Genomic DNA, 21,367 nt, shown 5'->3' on the forward strand with positions numbered 1-21,367 from the left:
GACTTTTATTTTACTCCAGAGAAGTCTTCATTTCTTCTTTATTACCCCTGCTGTGTCAAATGTTTTTGGTTTCAAACTTGAATTGGGGGATAAAACCCCTTGAGATGCATCAACTTGTTTTGAAGGCTGTCCTCAGGCCCAAAACATGGAAGTCATCAGACATTTACAAAAGGTTTTGTTTGAAATAAGTTTAAGCTCTTCCTGGAGCTCCACTTAGAGCTACAGCGAGAACAAGTGAAGGTTTAATTACAGAAATATATTGACATTGTATTAATATGCAGATTAAAAGCATCCACTTGGCCTTTGTTATTTGCTCTGTATTGTGTTGTGGATTCAAAGAAAAACATCAAGATTCAGTGAGACTCTATTTATATACTGGATTGGGAATGTAATAAGAACCATAGTTATGGTGATCTAAATTTTCCAACATGTACTGTAGAACCCTAAATATGGCCCAGACCTGGGGTTAATGGTTGTTACATTTATATCTTTAAATTAAACTAAGTGTAGAGACTAGTGGGATTATGACAGTGAGCCACTCATTTTTACTGTTGTTCCTTTGACATGAGCATGTACGATTTGTACGAACATCTTCTTACCCATGTCTTATAACAAATGTCTTTCAATCCCACTTACACACATCTTGACTGTTTTCACACACGGTCAGATGAAGCATTACCTGCCCGCCTGGAGAACACCGGATATGGTAAAGAGTCCAAAGTCAGTGATGACTACTTTGCCGTTGTCGTAAAACACATTTTTGGACTTCATATCTTTGTGTAGGATCCCCTTGGCATGGAGGTAGCCCATTCCCTAGGGAGAAGAACCAACAATAACCTGAAGCTTTGACCTGGACTGAACAGAAGGAATGGATTGAGAAACGCTTCGCTGAAAGACTGTCTTACCTTCACCATCTCCTGGGCTATCTGGCGTGTCTTGTTGAAGTCCAGCACCACCTTGGCATCCCGCACCACCGAATACAGCGTACGGCCTTTACACAGACTGAGAGAGAGAGAGAGATAGAGAGAGAGAGAGAGAGAGAGAGAGAGAGAGAGAGAGAGAGAGAGAGAGAGAGAGTGATAAGCAAGTTCCCAATAAACCCTTATTAGGACTGCTGGTAAGGATCTTTCTTAAATTGTACCAAGTATCAATGTGTATGGAAATTGCAAAAAGACCTGATCTTAGAATAACCAACTTGTCAAGAAGCCTGTTAATCACATTCCTGCTATGTCCATTTCTATAATTGCTTTTTAAAGTATAAAGTATTTTATCAGTTTGTGACAGTGAATAAGATTATAGAATGATTGGTATAAATGATCATGTTGGTAAGAGCCCAGCTAAGAGTAATTAGGATTTAAGTATAATCGATTACATTTTAAATATTAAATACGTGTTTATATTGGCATACCTTGTAATCTGTGTGCATGTGCGTTTGGGTGAGAAGATAATCCTTTGCCCTGAGCATTCCCTTACAAACTAACTCTGTGTGTGCGCGTGCGTGCATGTGTGCGTATGTGGGTGTGTTACTATCATGATGTTATTGACATCTACACCTCTGCACCCCCGCACCCCTGTAGCCCTCCTCAACCACGCAGGCCGTGTCTCTGCCATGCAGGTAACCAACAGAAGACCCCGAGCTCACATGCATATTCATCCCCACTGTCAGAATGACACAGAGCTATTTTTAGAAGCGCGTTCCCCTGGGTTGTTAATGAACTCCCAGAACCCTGAGGTTGCCATGTTTAGGTTCAAAAACAAAACCAAGTGCTAACCTCACGCTCTGCCCTCATGAGATGAACTTCCGAAATGGACGCCGATCAAGTGTGTAGTAAACACCAGGTAGAAATGGAGGGATTTTATTGCGCTCTTCTAATGGAAAGAATATCACCGTGAGCCCCTTATAGAGCGATCCGCCTGCCGACTGGGAAGCAGCTGAGCGATTACATAGCACAGACGAACGCAGTGGCATCTCCACAAACGCGTGGCCTATGCTAAGATAAAGAATAAACAAACTTATTAATTGTTCAATATTTCTACCTGGCAGAGAATTAGGGTAAGTGCCGCTCTTTGGAGTACACTGCTGAAATTGAACGACAGCAACATTGCGTTTCGCAACCGATAAAGGTTACGTTAATCAGAGGAGCCAGAGAAACACCACGTTTTTCCTAAGAAGCTTGTGTTCCGTCAGTTCCTGGGATTGGTCAACAAGTTCACGTGTTTTAAAGCTCAAACACACACCTCACCTCAAACTGGGTAAACTTGTTTGCATTAGTGGCAACAAACCAAGTGAGAACCATTTCGAAATTGAAAATGTGTTAAGGTAATTTTTATATATTTTTACTATTTTTAAGCCTTACTTCATTTCCTTAACGCCATTTATCCTGGTTTCAAAATACTAAACAATGTGTGAAATCAGAAACCATCAAAACACCTGTGTTCTGCTCATAATAATAATAATAAATGTCAAGAAACATATCATCTTATGTTGACCATACGCTCCCGGGCAACGCGTCGTTTCTAATCTGGCCTTGAACAGGTGAGCCGGCGCGTCATCACGTACCTGGTGATGATGGCCAGGTGGGGTGGGCTCATGCAGGCGCCCATGAACAGCACCACGTTCTCGTGCCGCGTGTTGCGGTAGCCCATCACCTCCCGTTTGAAGGCCCGCAGCTGGTCCTCGTTGTCGCGCTCGATGTCGATGAGGCGCAGGGCCACCTCGCCGTGCCAGCGCCCGTGGAACACCTGGCCGAAGCGGCCCTTGCCGATCATCTCGCCGATCTCCAGCTGCTCAAAGGGGATGTCCCACTCCTGCAGGAAGATGCTGGTCTGGCTGGCCTTGCGGGGGAAGTTGCGGGCCGACAGCAGTGACAGGTTCATCTCCTCGAACTCGTCGCCCGAGTCCTCGTCGTTGGCCTCCTCGTTCTGCGGGGGAGGGGCGGGGACAAGAGGAGAAGGGCCCACAGGTCAGGGGTCACGTTTGTTCAGCTTACATCATAGGGCAGACCTTCTGTGGTGTGGTATGATCATCCCCCCCCACATCCGGTTAGGACTACTGAGCTCCTTTTATCCTGATATCAGGGATTAAACACACAACCTTCTGGCTGGGAGTCAGAACCTGAGCCACGATACGATCCGGCTGCCTGTCCTGGAGTTGTATAGATAGAACCAGACCTCAAATTCATAGCTAAAATATTTTGTTATGTGAGCCCATTTACTTTTCCTTTATACATGTTTCTAATTGTTCCCCATTCTGCTACATGACGTGGAGCCATTGAAATCAATAGTGTTAAATGAAAAGAAAAGGCTGCATATTCACACAATTATTTTCAAATAACAGTATATCAGACATCGTTTGATATTTCGGTAAGAATAACATGGTGTGCTCTTGGCTACAGAAAACAGACTTTTCAGAATAAGAGCTTAAATGCACATTTGTATTCAGAACTACAAATTGAAAAAGGGCTGTGATTTCAGCGGAGACATTATACTGCGTAAACGGAATTGACCTGAATGGCTCACCTATTTAAGAAGGGAAACAGATTGATTTGGTCTCATTGAATTAGGATTATGATGCAGAAGAGCAGTATTAAAACATCCATTGTTAAATTCCTGCTGCAAAATAACTAAAATAGCTAACAAATTTGTGATTTTTTGTAACTGGAACATTATTAATATCATAGAATGATTATTGGCATGATTATCGGAAGCCTTCTTGTTCATTCAACCTTAATTTAGCAAGGTGTGGCTCTGGGGCACTCAGTGCTCCTCAACAGGAGCACATTGATGTGTTTTGTTAGAGGTGTGTGGGGAATCTGGAGCAAACACACGTGAGCTGGCAGACACAAAAGAGAACGCCAGTATCGACGCCCATGATCTTGGCATTCCCTGTTCAACAAACTGTCCCGCTAAAGCTTGAATGTTTGAAACATCTATGACATGTTTATTTAATATTTTAAATAGCAGCGGACTCTTGTGTATGACTGATGAATCTAATTCTTACCTCCATCATTTTGTACAAGTTAATAACAGACATGCGTCATCGTAGATGAAGATAGAATAAAAAGATGGACAACTCACATCTGACGTCGGCTCGACTTCGATCTGAAGTAACGGATTCCCCTCGTTCCTGGAAAAGGGTGGAGGCACACAGACACACACACACACACACACACACACACACACACACACACACACACACACACACACACACACACACACACACACACACACACACACACACACACGCACACGCGCACACACACACACACACACACAAGCCATGATGCTCATTTTCTACCAAAGGGGGGCGGGTTTGATCCCCTGGGTTCATTCTGAGATGCCCCCCCCCCCCCCCCCCCCTTCCCCCTCGACCGCTTGCCAGATGACGTTCATCAGGTAACACCCCCCAAACCACCACCTCTTGCTGCCATGCTTCTGTGGCGTGCGATGACCGTGTTCAAACAGCCACCACAGAGGGAGTGCGGGGAGAAGGCGTGATGCAGTATGAGATAAGGATTGATGACTCGACGCGGCGTTCAGAGTGCGAGCAGCTCTGGCCTAATTAGTGACCCCCCCATGGAGCGCCCGGCTCGCCAACCCAACGGAGGAGACACCATTACGGCCGCAAAGAGCTAACACCTCCACTACCGACGCAGGAATCCATTAGGAGTGAAATGGATGGATAAGCGTCTTTGAGTTTTTGAAAAGCGCCACATAAAACAAATTATTATCATTATTATTTCTATAAAAATATGGTGATTCTTTCTGCTTCTTTTTTGTCGCCTTCTACCAGGGTTGTTGCCACTTTCATACTTTTGTTATAATTCTTTGACATTAATCTGCCATTCAAGTCCTTTATGTTAGCCGACTTGCTATACATACTAAATGGCTTCAGGTGGGCATGGCGGTGGATCGTATAATGTATGATAATATATAATAACATGGAGTAACCTGGGGCCACATTCTTATTGGGGCTTATGGAGATGGTTGCTGCGACAAGGCATAAAAACTATATTAGCTCAGCTCTCTAACAGCTCTCTTTCTCCCACCGATGTTGCCACTGACTAACATTTTAGTATTTGTTTGTATCAATCTACTCCTCACGGAGTGTTTGCTAAGACTGAGGGACTTGTGGAAATACGCTCACATTGCAAACTTCACAACAACTGTGGAAGAAGAAGGGAGCTTATACCAACGTTTATTTCTCTATCAATAATGGGCAGATTTCAAATCAGGACCACGGTAAGACCTTCAAACTGTGATCAACCAGAACCGATCCAGGGAAGTTACTGACGGGTCCCAATGACGTTGATTCTGAGAGACACAACTCTGCAGGTACAGACGGACAGAGAGAGGTGCAATAGTATAAAGAAAATAAAAAGGTTATGAATAAAATGACTATCGAGAAGACGATGTTATCATAAACCTTAGTATCTTTTTTGTGCATTAAACATCCCTAATAGATATACACAAACCAAGTGATAAGGGAATCATTAATTAAGGCTGCATTGGATTTATCTGACAAATGCATGACTTACTGATATGCATGCTTTTTTATTTAGGAATGTAATGCTTTTGTAAATGTAATGTTTCAAAGTATGTAGACTCTGACTTCCTTACAGTATATGTTATACAGAGTAATTCACTACCAAGTTTCTATGTGTTGATATTTATTTGTATAAATGAAACAGCCCTTCTATTGCACACAACTCCTTGCGTCGCCTTTGATGGCACGGTAACAAAAAAATAAAAGTGATAACTGCCCTCGCTAGCCTTTAGACCAACTATTTGAATTCAACAAGGTCAAGGGTTTATTAGTTCCACTAGTTTGGAAGAGTACATAGAGTGCACCTCAAACGGAAAGCCATCAAATGGTTTGCCATTGAAATATAAGAGCCTGCAGAGTTGTGTATTTTATTTATGAATTGGGATCGTAACTTTCTACTGCTGGATGATGATTGATATGTTGTATAATGGGGACCCAATAGAGGCTACTCCATCGAGTCAACCCCATTTAATGTGTGGCCCCGCCTCCTGGGACCAACATGTGAAGAAGGATGAATGGATGAGCTCATGAGGACAACAAACCAATAGGAACAGACCACCCAAGCTTGTACAGCAAATCGTGTGGTGAGTAACCAGTCACTGTAATTAGCTATGTTTAAAGGTCAAATTTCTCAAAAGTTGTCAAACTGATATGTCACTCCGAAAAATATTCTATATATTATTATTATTATTATTATAATTATCTCATATATTATGGGTAACTTGATTCACATGCTCTAAATATTAGTAAATATCATTCCCGAAGACATTATTGCCTCAAACATGAATCTTTCATGTTTCTGTTCCTGCTTGTATTTAGAAGCAGGGTATTATCTGCTATTAATGAAAGAATTAGAGTCTCTGGACACACAGCGTATTTTATAACAATTGACCATCGGCCGATGAGTGCGGCTCGTCTGACCCGTTTCTGCTCATAGATTGAGATTCTAATCGAGTTAACGTTTGGGTTGAAATGCGTCTTGCACTTCCATATCCTGTCACTGCTTTGTTTTTCCTGTGAGCAATGGCATCCTCAAAGAGAGCGAGCGCAAATCCCCTTGGCATCCCAACTGTAGCGTGAACTGAAGCCATGCTAACATTAGCCCTGTTAGTATTCATCATGTCGGCTACGCATACTCAAATTGTCACCCAAATATCTGTGCTCCAATAACTTTATGCCTGCCTCCCTGACTATTATAAAGATAGAGCTATAAAAAGAAAGAGAGAGAGAGAGAAAGAGAGAGAGAGAGAGAGAGAGAGAGAGAGAGAGAGAGAGAGAGAGAGAGAGAGAGAGAGAGAGAGAGAGAGAGAAAGATGTTAGTGTAGTGGGCGGAGGAGAATAGGATTGGGGACAAAGGGGCGGAACAAGACAAACAAGACCCCATGAGAGCAGGGTGAAGACGTCAGACGAGGAGACATGTCATCACATTCTATGGAGGCGGCTTCATGTGTCTGCTCACCCGTGCTCAGACAGGACCGGATGGAGGATGACCTGCGGGGCTCTGCTGGGCGGGGCCTCAAGGGCCACGTCTGAGGAGGGCCCGGTCCAACACAGTCAGAATGATAAGTTGGCGCAGCACACACACACACACACACGGTCGCAGGCACCCATACAAACGCAAGCACACAATCACAAAGCTATTTCACATAAGCCATTCAGTCCTTTATTTGCAGCCCGCTTGCTATACATACTTGAAGGGTTCTTAAGGACATCATGATATATAATATAATGTATGATATTATATAATACACAGAGTAGCCTGGGGCTTCCAGGCGAAACTAAGTAACGAGGCATTAAGTGTGTGAAATTAAAACGAGTGGTGAAAGAAACCAGTTGGAAGCTGTAGCCAGACAAGAGTACACTATGGATTTGTGCTTCATTAGGAAATATCTCCTCCTCTCTCTCTCTCTCTCTCTGTACCACCCTCTATCTCCCTCGGGACGAGTGTGTGTGTGTGTGTGTGTGTGTGTGTGTGTGTGTGTGTGTGTGTGTGTGTGTGTGTGTGTGTGTGTGTGTGTGTGTGTGTGTGTGTGTGTGTGTGTGTGTGTGTGTTTGTTGGTGTGTGTGTGTTTGTGTCTGTGTTTCTGTGTGTGTGTGCCCGATTATGTGTGTGTGTGTGTTTAGGTTGGCTGGAGGTTAGAGGGCAGGCAAAGGTCAGGAGAGGTCAAATGTAACAACAGTTATGCTCATAATTTTCACCATGGCACGGCCCCAGGGTATTATGGGTAAGAGTAATAGCCAATTAGGATGCACTTACCTGGAAAAATGAACTGCTGCTTGTATTTAAAATAACTGGAGGCTGCAGGAAAGACAGAAAGACGAAAGTTTAATTTGATTTTTTTAACAAAATAAAAATAAAAATTGTAATTAAAATATAATTTTGAACATAACCATTTCTCAAAAACACGCCATTCCTTTAAAAAAATGAATATGAATTTTAAATGTATGTTTTATTGAGTTCCATAATAAACTACATATTTGTTGGATTCATAACTTTATTTCAAAACTTTATTTGTTAAAATAAAACAGAAGGAATGAAAACATGCCCACGGTTTGGATTGAAGACGATGCTGGGCAGGGTGCCCACACAGATCCTACCTGTCAGGTTGAACTGTTTCTGTTGCCGTGCCGACTGAGGAGAGGGGTGCAGGGGAGAAGGGGGTGTGGCACTACTGGGTAGGGGCGGGGCCGGGGAGGAAGGCGTGGACGAGGTGGTGGAGGAGGGATTACTGCTGGAATCTGGCTGATAAGGTACTGGAATGTGGTCCTGTTGAGAGATGGAACCAGAAGTATGCTGATGAGAGACATATAGCTGGCATGTGCCTCAACACGTTTGTAAACAACCGCCAATCAAGTACATTTTTGGTAGGGATGAACTGATACCACTTTTTCACTTCCGATACCGATACCGCAGTTTTGGGTTTCTGCCGATACTGATATCAGTCCGATACTTTGATTAACTCTCGAACAAATAATTACAATACTAAAATGTATGGAAGCACTTTTGCTCATCCTATTTGCCACCTATGAACAACAGTGTTTTGATGCTGGCATAAGCGTCGAAACGCAAGTTTCACAAAATGCTGTACTAATGGATTCCCTAATAAGAGTGCTACTGCTTTTGCTGACATTCACGGCGAGTGTGTGCTCATGCTAAATGAGCACACAACATCGACATTTGTTGCTAACCTTTTAGTGATATATATACACATATTTTTACATTTAATATTTTTCTTTATTGCCATTATTTGATTGTCTAGTACTATCCTGTACTTTCCTGTCCGGGATTATTTGGTACAATCTCATCTTAACGTAGAATGATGAAACACTATATTAAGAGATGTAGAACAGAACCAAACCCATGTGCCGTTCTTCGGGGATATACTTGATGTGATATGGGCCAGTTTTACAATGTTATTAGTAGTCAATCTTGATCATAAAAATCATACTTGATACACACTATGCTAATGAACAGTAGTGTCCCGATAGGATTCATAGGTTTCCATGGCAGGTGATGAGATGTTCATGAGAAATGTTATGTCATCATAAAGTATAATGGAACATAGGAGAAAAAGAGGCCTGCATTGTATGGATATGGATATTAACGTTCAATAAACAAACTTTCAAAGACACGTACACACAGACTCAAACAACCATTGACAGGTGCCATTGTGACACAGACTCACAGTCCAACAGAAAGATCTCCTACATACGTCCTTGTTCATTATGAACCTTTGCATGTATGAAGAAAAAACGGACAGACTGACAGAAGCTAAAGAAAGAAGGTCACTGTTTTCTGTAGTTTGCTGTCTTTTGGATGGGTAAACAACCAGCAACCACAACGAGGAAGCAACATGAAAAGGTCTTATGAAATGGAAATGGGAACGGCATTGCGTGAAGACTGGGCGTCGTCCGGCGATGACCTCATGACCTCCAGCCCCTCAGCCTCACCTTGGTGATCTTGTTGGTTTTGGGCAGGGTCTGACTGATGTGCAGGTCCGAGTACCTGAGCGGGTTGTTGATGTCACACGGCACCGATTCTGTCCGTACCAGTCGAGCTGCGGGAAGAAGGGAGAAGGAAGATGGTCATCAGAATAACAAAACAAGGAAACGGAACAAAAAAATATATATATGGAACTACCGGTAAACTAAAACGAGGTTAAAACAATGGAGCTTCATTGGCGACTTAATTTGACAGCAGTCGACTGCACCCGGTTAAATTCTTCATCACCCCAGTCATCGCAGCCTAGTTTGATGAATTGAGCATACTGTTCCTGCTTGCACGACACCCATTTTCAGGAAAAACACACGTCATTAAGAGACAATCGCTCTTCCTTTATGAGTGTAATCTTTAATTAGAGAGCTGTTTCTATTACCTTGAGATGTCCCTTGGTGATCTAATTTTTCCGGAAAATTAAAGCAGGACGAGAAAGAAAAGGAGAGAATTAATTTAAAATCTGATCAACTGATGATTTTCCTGCTAGCACTGTCAGTCACATTTAGAACAATACCTAATTGACTGGATACATTTGATTGATTACAACTTTTTACAGCTTCATTAAAAAGTGGTTCAGTATAATTGGTCAATTATTCTCTCAAACCAAGCCAAACCACATCGAGGTTGCCAAACTACAGTTGTCGCTGATTCCTGCTGAGCCGCCATGCATTTAGATGTTTCATCCCCCTCTAAATTGTTTCCATCAAAAATACAACCATTTTGGATTAAACTGCCCATTAATGTGGAACTAGATAGTGTGGAACACAAGAACGCATCATTACCTTGACCATTACCTTTGAGCGAGTCAGGGCCGCCCCTCTGAATGATCAGCAGGTGACAAGGTGGGGCTTCTTTGGTGCATTTGTTGTGGCACTTCAACCTGGACATATTATGATGTTGTGCTGACACGTTAATTACTCTACCAAACAAACCGCCAAATGGAATGGAACCAATATCCTGCATCCAACAAAGCTTTGAATTTGTCAAGCATATGGAATGGATCCAACATTCCATTGGCCTGACAAATTCAATGCTTTTGTTTCCGAGGATCTTTTTATTTTGTATTTATTTTTGACTGATTATTATTATTATTAATGACTCGCTTATTTGTTGAAATCATATATTACGACACTCGTTAAGTGTGGAATTTCAGACAATGTAAGGCACAAACCAAAAACATTAACAACAAGGACAAAGTGGATTATTATAGGGTGGCTATTGAATGTAAAGAAGCTTTAAAACGTACTTGCAGTTTTTACATTTGAGTCCAAACAGCATTCCCTTCCCACAAACGATACATGTCTGTGACATCCAGTACTTGGTGGAAAACCTGTGGCCAAGGACAACAGAACTGCACCATTAGGTTGTAAACATTGCCTTCGGCAAAAGGTAATCGTCATTGACATCATGTTTGTGACATTTCAGAAAGACATTTAACAATTCATAAAGTATGTTGTGCATAACTGAAGCATTGGAGCAACTGTTGACCGAGGTGACCGATAGGGTTAGACAGAGGTCAGAAAATGTTATCAGGTCCCTCTTCTGATCACAATGGTGCTGACACACTGATTCGATTCTGCCCCTGTGTGTGTTATTTGCAGTAGCATACGTTATGGTGTTTACGGTCATGCACTGCACCAAACAGCGATAGCCATGAATCTATAATCAAAGCACAGAAATGCACTGCATTTGAAGTACGCAAAGAGAAAGAAAAATGTAGCCCAACTTCAGTAAAACAAGCCTCAACATGATATTGTGAGCATCAGTCGTTCATTTGAAATAACGGTAAGGTGTTCCATCGTAGAATTTGTCTCTAAACGGAAAGTTGACAATCTGGATGGCTGTGCTGTTGGGATGACGTCATGTTTAACATCACCCACCTGTGTTTTATTGAGTTTCCAAAGTCTCTCCTGGGAATCTGCGGAGACCAGCGAGGCACTGAGAGCGTGTCTGGGGAGAGAGAGGACCCCAGGGTTGAGAGACATGCTCATGATGAATGAATGAGTACCCTTGGTTGGTTACTTCCTGCACACATTTTGCCTGGACAGTAATACGTACCTTACGCAACAACAAAGCAAGTTCTCAGACAAGGCTTCTCTTGCGCTAACGACAGACATTTGGGCGTCTAGAGCTAGACTTACCTTAACTGTTCTTTATAGCATACCAGGAGATAAGCAGCCCAGTCACACTTTGATTACATGTTGATAGACTAATCTTGAAAGTGGAACTATTTTGTTTAAGGCACTGCTGTGACTTATTTTGCCGATATACCACTGAAGCATTCCTATGTTGAAATTGTGTTTAAATGACTATATATTTGATATGATGAAGTTCTTTGCTTATTCTTCCAGATGCTGCTGCAGCCAACCAAGCTATCCAGGTTGTTAACGTTTAGAATAATACATAGAAAATTTAAAAACCAAAGGATGATGTTTTATTTATTTTGTTGATGAAACTGTAAATAACACCACAAAACTATCGTACGAAACCATTCGATTTCTGAACATGGTGGATGGGTGATTGGATGGAGGGGTCAATGAATACATGGATGATTAGGTGACTGGGTCGGCCGGTGAATGTATGGATCGGTTAATGGATGGCTTGCTGAAGGGATGGTCGGTTGGAGGGATGAGAAATAAAGACAACAATAACTTCCAAACACATGTGGCTGCCCGTGTTCCAATACATTGCATCAATTAGAAACTGTCTTCTTTAAATAAAATGCACGCCTAATGGTTATATACTGCAACGACAACAACAGACATAGATGCTGTGCTATAAAAGGCTTCTGCAACCATCCCATGCTACTCCCTTCTAATACTCACTACCTAGCAAATGTCAAGCTCTCCTGGCCTCACTAACTCATCAATTCAGAGGAGCTCACAGCTTTGATTCAAACAGCTGGTGGAACGACAAATTAGTTCTGCAGGTATTCCAGTGTTTGTGACTCTGTGTGTGTGTGTGAGTGTTGGTTTGTGTTTTTTTGTGTTGAGGAGGAGGAGAAAGAGAAGGGCTGTGGGCACACCATTGTAAAGGGAGTCACACTTCAAAGGGTTTTTGCGTCCACTCGCTCCATTAGAGCGAGCAGCCGACACATTACGCAGCCGTTGCCTCGTCAGTCGGGCTGATAGCGTCCTGCCTACACAGCCCTGCCTATGGGGGCGGCCGGAGGCTATTGTGGACATAGATTGGCATGATTGGGATGTTGAACACAGCCATGGTGAAGCGCTGGGCGATTTAGCCAAACCCTAATGAGCCGACCGAAGAGAGTAGCCAGAAGGGGAGGGATTGGCTGGAATAATTAGCCTTCGCTGCTAGATTGTTGCCTCCTTTCATGACAAAATGGTTGTGGAATACTTTATTTATTTTTTATGTCGGTTTCGGTTTAAATTGCAACATCGAAATTAATATGTACAAGACATATTCTGTTCTGCTTGTGAGCGTTTAGTTCGCATTTGTCCACAATAGGGACTACAAGACATTACAAACCACATAGCTATAATAATAAACACACATATATAGTCCACAGACAGAACCTGATTCACAGAGATGGTTACAAGAGAGGCTGTCTCCATCCCTGTCCAATGCATTTCATCTTCTGAATTGCTTTTTTGACTTCAGGCTTGTAACAAGAGAAAAAGCTCTGTGAGCGCTTTTTGGGGGGATTAGATTTAAGAGAAATGGTTGGCAAAGGTTACTGACACCTGAGCTCTGTAATAACAACATCTCTGTATGCTGCTAGTATTTATTGATAAGCAACATCTTAATTTCACCAGGAAAACATGGCACATGTGCTGGCGATGTGTCATGTGCCTGCATGAAGTTACTTGATTCCATAACTAAACAATGAGGTTTTGGAGGGATTAGTCTCCACATTTGACATTACAAGAAAATCCCCTCCATCACCACCACGTTCTTTACCATCACCACATCCAATACTACCACCTCCACCTCTACCTCCACCACCACCACCACCACCACCACCTCCAATACCCCCACCTCCACCCCCACATATTCCTCCATCACTGCCTCCTCCATCAACACCACCATCTCTACTACCTCCACCAACACCACCCAGCCTCTCTCTTCTTCCATCCTCCCTCCAGGGGCCAAGTGTATGCCCGCTGGAGCCCAATGCATCGCTCAATTACAGCCAATCAGCACGATAACCCAATAGGAAGGGGGAAGTGACATCATCTGCTTCTTGTCAGCCTCAGAGGCAACAGGCAGCTGATTGGTACTGTCAACGCAGATGCCAGGAATGTGAGTTATCCATTGGGCCGCGGGTGTTTTACTGAGGCTGTGTAACCAGTGTGTTTGAATGGGGCTTTAAAATTACATACCTAAGTAATTTGTTGTGCAGGTATACCAGTGTTAGTGTGTGTGTGTGTGTGTGTGTGTGTGTGTGTGTGTGTGTGTGTGTGTGTGTGTGTGTGTGTGTGTGTGTGTGTGTGTGCGTGTGTGTGCGTGTGTGCGCGCGTGTGTGTTTGTGTGTGTGTGTGTGTGTGTGTGTGTGTGAAAGGAGGAGAAAGGAAGGGTAGAACATTGTTTTGACGTGAACAGCAACCATTCAGATTTGTAATTGCCGTTCACAAAGCTACACAGCTTCAACATCAGACATGACTCTGCACATTTAGGGTTATAGATAACACTATGGTTGGTTGATTGGTTAGTCGGTATGTTCTTGTCGACCAATTAGGCATTGGTTGAACAGTGTTTGGTGTTAATTTCATAGGGAGAAAAATGTATTCTTAATCCCTGACTAAAGGGATTGGATCTTTGTGCAGACCGATGCATTTTATTTTTGGGTGACAGGCTTTATTGTGATAGAAGTAAGAAGATAATGAATAAAAATAACTTTGAACTCGCCCAACCTAATGAAGCCAGTTCTAACTTACTGAACATTTACTCTGCTCCAAACGAATTGACACCAAGTTAAAGAAGTCGTTGGTGTGCCAGCAATTTGTGCAAAAAGACGAAAAGAAGTATAGGCATATTCTCTTAAACATCAGGCATTTTTTGTTGTCTGCTATGCTCTGTCAACATGGTGTTCTAGGTTGAAAGGCTTTGAGTGTTAGCAAATCAGAATTGGCACCATGGCACACATCACAGCCCCATCTATTCAAATTTCTAACCCCCCCCCCCCACCACGGCGCTCCGTGGCTGCTCTGGTGTGCGACCCGTTTTACATTGAATCTCTGCCGTAACTGAGTCAGACTTAGACCAAAAGTAAATCTGAAAGCCACTGACTTCCTCCACACGGAACTGACATGATATTTAACTCCTAGGTAGAGCACAGGGCTCACAGTGCACTCTGGCCCATTTAGATGACATACTGAATTTCCCCCCATTGACTAAGCAATTGGTTGAGGAAAAGGTTGAATTTCAATTTACTTGTGTGGGTATCTGTGTGTCTGATGTGCATGGGGGTGTGTGTGTGTGTGTGTGTGTGTATGTGTGTGTGTACATGTGTGTGTATACATGGGTGTGTGTGTTTGTGTGTGAGGGTGTATGTCTGTGTTATTTCATCTACGTGTTTGTGTTAATGCATGTGTTTGTCTGTGTTTGTGTGTGTGTGCATGTTTGTTTGTGTGCATGTTTTAGTGCATGCGTGTTTGTGTGTGTGTGTGTTTGTGTGTGTGTGTGCATGTTTTAGTGCATGCGTGTTTGTGTGTGTGCATGTTTTAGTGCATGTGTGTTTGTGTGTGTGCGCGTGTGTGTGTGTTTGTGTGTGTGTGTGTGTGCGTGCGTGTGTGTGTGTGCATGTTTTAGTGCATGCCTGTTTGTGTGTGTGTGTGTGTGTGTGTGTGTGTGTGTATGTGTGTGTGTGTGTGTGTGTGTGTGTGTGGTTGTGTGTGTGTGTGTGTGTGTGTGTGTGTGTGTGTGTGTGTGTGTGTGTGTGTGTGTGTGTGTGTGTGTGTGTGTGTGTGTGTGGTTGTGTGTGTGTGTGTGTGAGACGGATGAATCTTTGAAGTCATTGTAACCTCGGCGCCAGAAAGCGGTGCCCCCCCCTCAGTCTTCTCTGATTGGACGTAATTAACAAGGAGCCATCCCACCCTCTGTAGACTGCCTGCGTGGGTGTGTGTGTGTTTGTGTGTGTGTGTGTGTGCCTGTATGTATGTGTGTGTCCAAGTGTGTCCAAGTGTGTATGTCTTTGTTTGTTTGTGTGTCTGTGTTTGCCTGTCTGACGTTATGGTTTATTCGTGTACAGAACTGCAATGGCTGTGCAACGAGATGCCTGTACGTCAATTTCATAAATGCATACACATGTACATACATGCCATAACCAACCTACATCCATGCTCCTCGTCGAAATGAGAGATTCTACACGTGTCTATGTAACGACGTCTTCTGCGATCGACAATTACTCTGCTTACGACAAAAGACCAAAACGTATGCTTGGGTTTAGGTAGTCCTATGTGTGATGTGAGCACTGATATAAGGTCAAGGTAAACAGTGGGTTGCGAGATGGAGAGTGAGAAGTTCTCCGAACAAGACAACCCTGTTGCTGGTACAGTTTCTATGACAACGGCTGAACGCTGAGGAACCTTTTTTTGCCTCGTATTTGATAAGACACAAACAGATACACATGTCCCCACACACACAGAAACACATACATCGATACTCCCCACAAACACACACGCACCACAAACACACACACCACAAAAAGCACACTGCACACATCCCCCATTTCATTCCAATCAAAATCAAACACAAGTAAATAGTTTGCTGTTGTTTTCACCATTCATTCCGCCATCTTTATGGAAAACGGCCAAGAAACATAAAAACTGACCCTGCTCCAAAGACGGTAAAAACACAACCCGTGTAGACACATTTGATCATAGTTTTTTGTTTGTATTGCATCCCTAATATACAGTGGCGCATTTCGTAATGTGAATGCAATCCGCAACCAGTGGCGCATTGCATTCACATCACAAAAAAGATATCAGGTTATCTCGTAATTATGACATAAAGATCTCATAATTATATGAAAAGATATCATAATTACGAGATCTTTATGTCATAATTACTAGCTAAATGTAGTAACCTAGAGAACCAGCTACAACCTTGTTTTGATCCAAACGAGCCGTCTTTAGCGAACGGTGAATTACATTGGCTTCTATAAGCTGTCGTCTTTCAGCCGCGAGTTTAGGGACCGTCTGCAAAGTGCAAAACTGAAAACGACCACAATGGTCAAATTTCAATAGCGTCGCCATTATTGACTCTCGAGCCTCATAACTTGTTCCAGATAGTCATGGCCTCTATATGGTCTTACTACAACCTTTAGCTTTGAAAAATATGTCTCAACTTATTTTTAAGGATTTTTTATTTAGCAACAATTTCGATAGTATCGCCATCAAGGCCGCCTTAATGCACGGGCTTGCCTGGGCTGAAGCCCCAGGGCCTACGCCGATCGGGGGGGCCTATCATGAGCTGCAGTAAAAAAATAAATAAAAAAAAATCTTTATTTTTTTATTTTATTTTATTTTATACTGGCCCATGATAGGCCCCCTGATCAGCGAAGGCCCACAAAAATCAGAGGCCTATCATCAACCAAGAAAAAAGAGGGCCAGTGGCCCCTTGACACCACAACCACAGTCGTCTCACCCCCCTCCCCCCCGTCAACAACGGCAAAATGGAAGGTTAAGGCAGGCCTGGTCGCCATTATTAACTCTAGAGCCCCAAAACGTCCATATAGGCATGACCTCTATATGGTCTTACTGCAACCTTTAGTTTTGAAAAAAATATCTGTTCTTATTTTTGAGGAATTTTTAAATGGCAAAAATGTCAGTGTCCATTTTTCTGTCCAACTTCAATAGGGTTGCCATTATTGATTATAGAGCCACACAACTTGTTCCATAGAGGCATAGCCTCTATATGGTCTTTGGTCAACTTTTAGTTTTGAAAAATATATCTCTTCTTATTTTTAGGGATTTTGACTCTAGAGCCCCAAAACGTGTTCCATAGAGGCTCATTATGGTCCCTACAAAAACCTTTGGTTTGAAAAAATATGGCCATGCCTATATGGAACAAGTTTTGGGGCTCTAGTGTTAATAATGGGCACGCTATTGAAATGGTTGCAAAATGAAAAATATCCTTTAAAATAAGCAAAGATATATTTTTCAAAGCTAAAGATTGGAGTTAGACCATATAGAGGCCATGACAATATGGAACAAGTTCTGGGGCTCTATCAATAATGGCGACGCAATTGAAATTTGACCATTGTGGTCATTTTCCGTTTTGCACTTTGCAGACGATCCTTAAACTCTGGACTAAAAGCCCACAGCTCATAGAAGCCAATGCAATTCACCGTTCGCTGAAGACGGCTCGTTTTGGTGAAAACAATAGCTGTGTTCGAAATCGTTCCCTATCACGGATATAGTGCACTATATACAGTGTTGGGCAAGTTACTTCAAAAGCGTAATGCATTATTTATTACTTGTTACTGTCATTTCAAAGTAATTAGTTACATTACAGTATTACTGTCTTTGAATTGTAAGGCATTACACTACTTTTACATTACTTTTGCATTACTTTCACCAAAATAACAGGAAATATGGATTTGGTGTTCTCAATAGATCTTCTTGTGTTCAATGCAGCTCATTACACAGCAGGAGGTGATGTGGTTGGCATAATGACTGAGCTAGGCTTAAGGCTAGCAAATGTACACTATAATGGTCGCAGTTATGGCTCATGGTGCAATACATTTTATAATAGAAATACTGTATCTTTAGGTATTGAAATCAATAGAGATTGTAAAAAAAAAAGTCATGACAAGATACACAACCCTTTTTACATTTCTATCCCTTTATTTTCTTTCATTCACAGAGAATTCATAGCATAATGAATGACATAGCTAGACCTACATAATGGCTATGGCCATAGGTCCCCCCCCGTCAACCACTCAGTGCAGCTTAAACTTGGGCAGTGAGACGGAAGCCAGTAGCGCAGCTTTGGATTCAATAGTAGTGTGACAGACTGTTCTGTGTTAAGTTTGGAAAAGGAGGTGTGTCCCTCGTGAGTTGCCGTAGGGGGGAAGTGTTACGCTCATGTGTTGTGTGCTCTGGGTGTGTCTGAGATTTAACTGAAGCGGAGTTGGCTGCTGAACAGTGACACACTATCTCGTCTCCGGTCCCGATCATTGTTTTCTATAATACTACAGTATAGGCGAACCCAGAACCCTCGGCTACAGTAGCATACCCATCTCGCAAATGTAGAGTCCGACTCTGCTGCCGCTGTCCTCTTCTCCTCTAGCAGTAAGACGAAGTAAACATTTGCGCGTTTTTTTCTCCTCTGCGAATCTCGCGGTGTTGGCGAATTTGTATAAAAACAACACACCAGTAAATTTCGGGTTAAAAATGCATTGTAACGCGCGTTACTGAGATTTGTACCGAGTAAAATATTACCTTTTTCATTTGGTAATGCCTTACATTACCGCGTTACAGCAAAAAGTAATACATTACAGTAATAACATTACTTTTGTAACGCGTTACTCCCAACACTGACTATATATGGGGCTCGCCATTTTGTGGTGGTTTTCGAATTCTCAGTGGTTAATTTCATGCACTATATAGTGCACTTAAAATACCCAAAATTTGACTGTACATACGATGGTCCCTACATGTTACTCCCGTATACCAAAATGCAATGCGGTCGTGTTTTTCCGGAGGAGAAGAAGCTGAATAACCGCGAAAACTAATACATTTAATGATGGAGTCTCCGGCTTTCGTTTAGAAATGTCAACAATTATTTGGGATTTAACATAGAAAATGTAACATTCAAAATTAATAAAAAAAAACTTGATCAAGGAAATGTAGCATTCAACATCAATACAAGCTCCAGCTTTCCTCGTGAGTGCCCGGTTCAGAAATGTCCAAAGTCCGGCCCGCGGGCCAATCTTGGCACGGGGTTATCCCAGCCTTTATACCACATATACTCTAGGGTATATAGCATATAACCGCGTTGTCTGATTACAGTTTAATTCATTTTTCACAACCTACCAGCTCTCGTTGTGAAGACAAGTCACCTCGCCATTCGTTTCAATGGGAATTGCGACGGTCCATACTTTCAACATTTACATATTTGTAATTTGAAATTCGTCCCAGCCTTTATACCATAGATACTCTAGGGTCTATAGCATATAACCACGTTTACAACATACCAGCTCTCGTTTTGAAGGCAGTGTTAATTTTGGCAGCTAGATTTAGACTTGGGCTGCACAGGGGTCTGTTTATGAGAGCCTAAAACACCCGGGACCCCCAGCATCATTGCAAAATCAAGTCTATTATCTTGCTGATATGTTAAACATCCAATAATCAACTACACCCCTATCCCGCTGGGTTTGGTTAAAGTTGTAATGTTGACGTTTGAGAATGAGAATGAGGGAGGCGCTGAGTCTGAGAACAGTGCATTCCATTATTCGATTCACCGCTTCCGGAAACTCGACTGAACGAACAAACGAACGAGGGGCTGAGTCTGACTGATTCAGAGAACCGTGCATGATTCGATTCACCTCTACCGGAAACTCGACTGAACGAACAAACGACTCGCGAACGATTCCTCTTGGCGAACTGAACGACGCGAACTGAATCACGGAAACTAATCACTAAATCCAACCCTAGTTTCACTGACGATCTATTGAACCGCAAACTCAGAATCTGCCAATTTCTTTCCATCTTTACGAAAGTACCGACCAACAATAAACTGAACAACATGTGGTGGAAGACTAGGCTATGGGATTCTGATGTCGTAAATGTCGTAATTACGATATAATTATCTAAAAAAAGCATAAGTAATGTTGACTTTCTAGAGGATGGATTGCTTTCAGCTGCCAGACACAACGCTTAGTCTGGGATATCCCTTAAACAAGCTATTTTAAAGGCCGTGTTGCAGGATTTCTGCAATTTGCTGGTGGTAATAAAGATTTAAACTGTTATTTATTGCATTGAGTGGTTTGCTATTGATTCTCATTTCCCCCAGAATGCATTGCATGACGTCACGTTGGGATGACACGGACCAAAGCCACATTGAGACCCTTGAGAGTAGAGTCTAGTAAGAGAGTGTTCAGCAGATTATACAGATACATATATAAATACATAGATATTATATATAGTTAGTATATGCTACACGTGAATCTCCTAAGATGGCGCAATTTGATTGGTTCGCTATCTCGGGATATTGGGCAATATCCCATGATTGACATCTCAAACTCTGTATTGTTTTCATCGCAAAATGTCCGCTAATAACAACAAATAAACCTTTGTCTCGGGGGCTACTCCCCACTATTCACTTCGCCTTCGGCAAATAATTGTTGACTGATAGCCTAGATAAATAGCTAGCCTAGTCAAGTCTTTATTAATACCAAACTACACAAATCGTCTGGAATTCATTTAGGTGATTCGCTCGCACAGTATAGCCTACAAGACCACACAGAACAAGGGAGACAACAAGTCTGACTGGACATACACAAAATACATCACATTAAAAATAGACACATGCGTTGATAGATAGATAGATAGACGGATAATTAAATATGTTTTATTATTTGCCTTGCGGAGCCAGCCAATCCTGTGCACGTATGCAAATTGGCCATGTGCGCCTAACACAAGAAAGACGTAATGTTGAGAAGTCGTACTAAAAATGGATAGCAAGCGAAAGGTAAGCCAGACTGTATCAATCACATACTTTGGGTCCATTCTAACTTATGGTAAGTGGCTAGTCTTTAGATCTTGCAGTGACTGAATGTTGATGATAAAATGGCTTGTTTTGCATGAGATGAGTGTGTGCGACTGTGCGTATGGCCTTTCCGGCTTCGGCATACTGCA

The 21,367-nt window shown here is 42.4% G+C and overlaps 1 protein-coding gene across 5 annotated transcripts in view; it reads right to left on the reverse strand.

Moving 5' to 3' along the window:
• ksr2 (kinase suppressor of ras 2) overlaps nucleotides 1–21,367 on the reverse strand; it is an 88,210-nt gene that overhangs the window by 12,458 nt on the left and 54,385 nt on the right. For 2 of the 5 annotated variants that reach the window (XM_030359204.1, XM_030359203.1), the window contains exons 7-18: nucleotides 11,423–11,492; nucleotides 10,789–10,893; nucleotides 10,325–10,422; nucleotides 9,922–9,942; nucleotides 9,497–9,603; nucleotides 8,144–8,312; nucleotides 7,803–7,844; nucleotides 7,005–7,074; nucleotides 4,078–4,126; nucleotides 2,561–2,922; nucleotides 906–1,002; nucleotides 680–813 (exon numbers count right to left, since the gene is read on the reverse strand). In XM_030359204.1, coding sequence (XP_030215064.1) covers nucleotides 680–813; nucleotides 906–1,002; nucleotides 2,561–2,922; nucleotides 4,078–4,126; nucleotides 7,005–7,074; nucleotides 7,803–7,844; nucleotides 8,144–8,312; nucleotides 9,497–9,603; nucleotides 9,922–9,942; nucleotides 10,325–10,422; nucleotides 10,789–10,893; nucleotides 11,423–11,492 — 1,324 coding nt within the window. The remainder of the gene's footprint in view (nucleotides 1–679; nucleotides 814–905; nucleotides 1,003–2,560; nucleotides 2,923–4,077; nucleotides 4,127–7,004; nucleotides 7,075–7,802; nucleotides 7,845–8,143; nucleotides 8,313–9,496; nucleotides 9,604–9,921; nucleotides 9,943–10,324; nucleotides 10,423–10,788; nucleotides 10,894–11,422; nucleotides 11,493–21,367) is intronic. The other 3 variants (XM_030359207.1, XM_030359206.1, XM_030359205.1) reach the window with 3 other exon arrangements.

Source organism: Gadus morhua, chromosome 6, assembly GCF_902167405.1.
Source record: "Gadus morhua chromosome 6, gadMor3.0, whole genome shotgun sequence".
NCBI classification, from domain to species: domain Eukaryota; kingdom Metazoa; phylum Chordata; class Actinopteri; order Gadiformes; family Gadidae; genus Gadus; species Gadus morhua.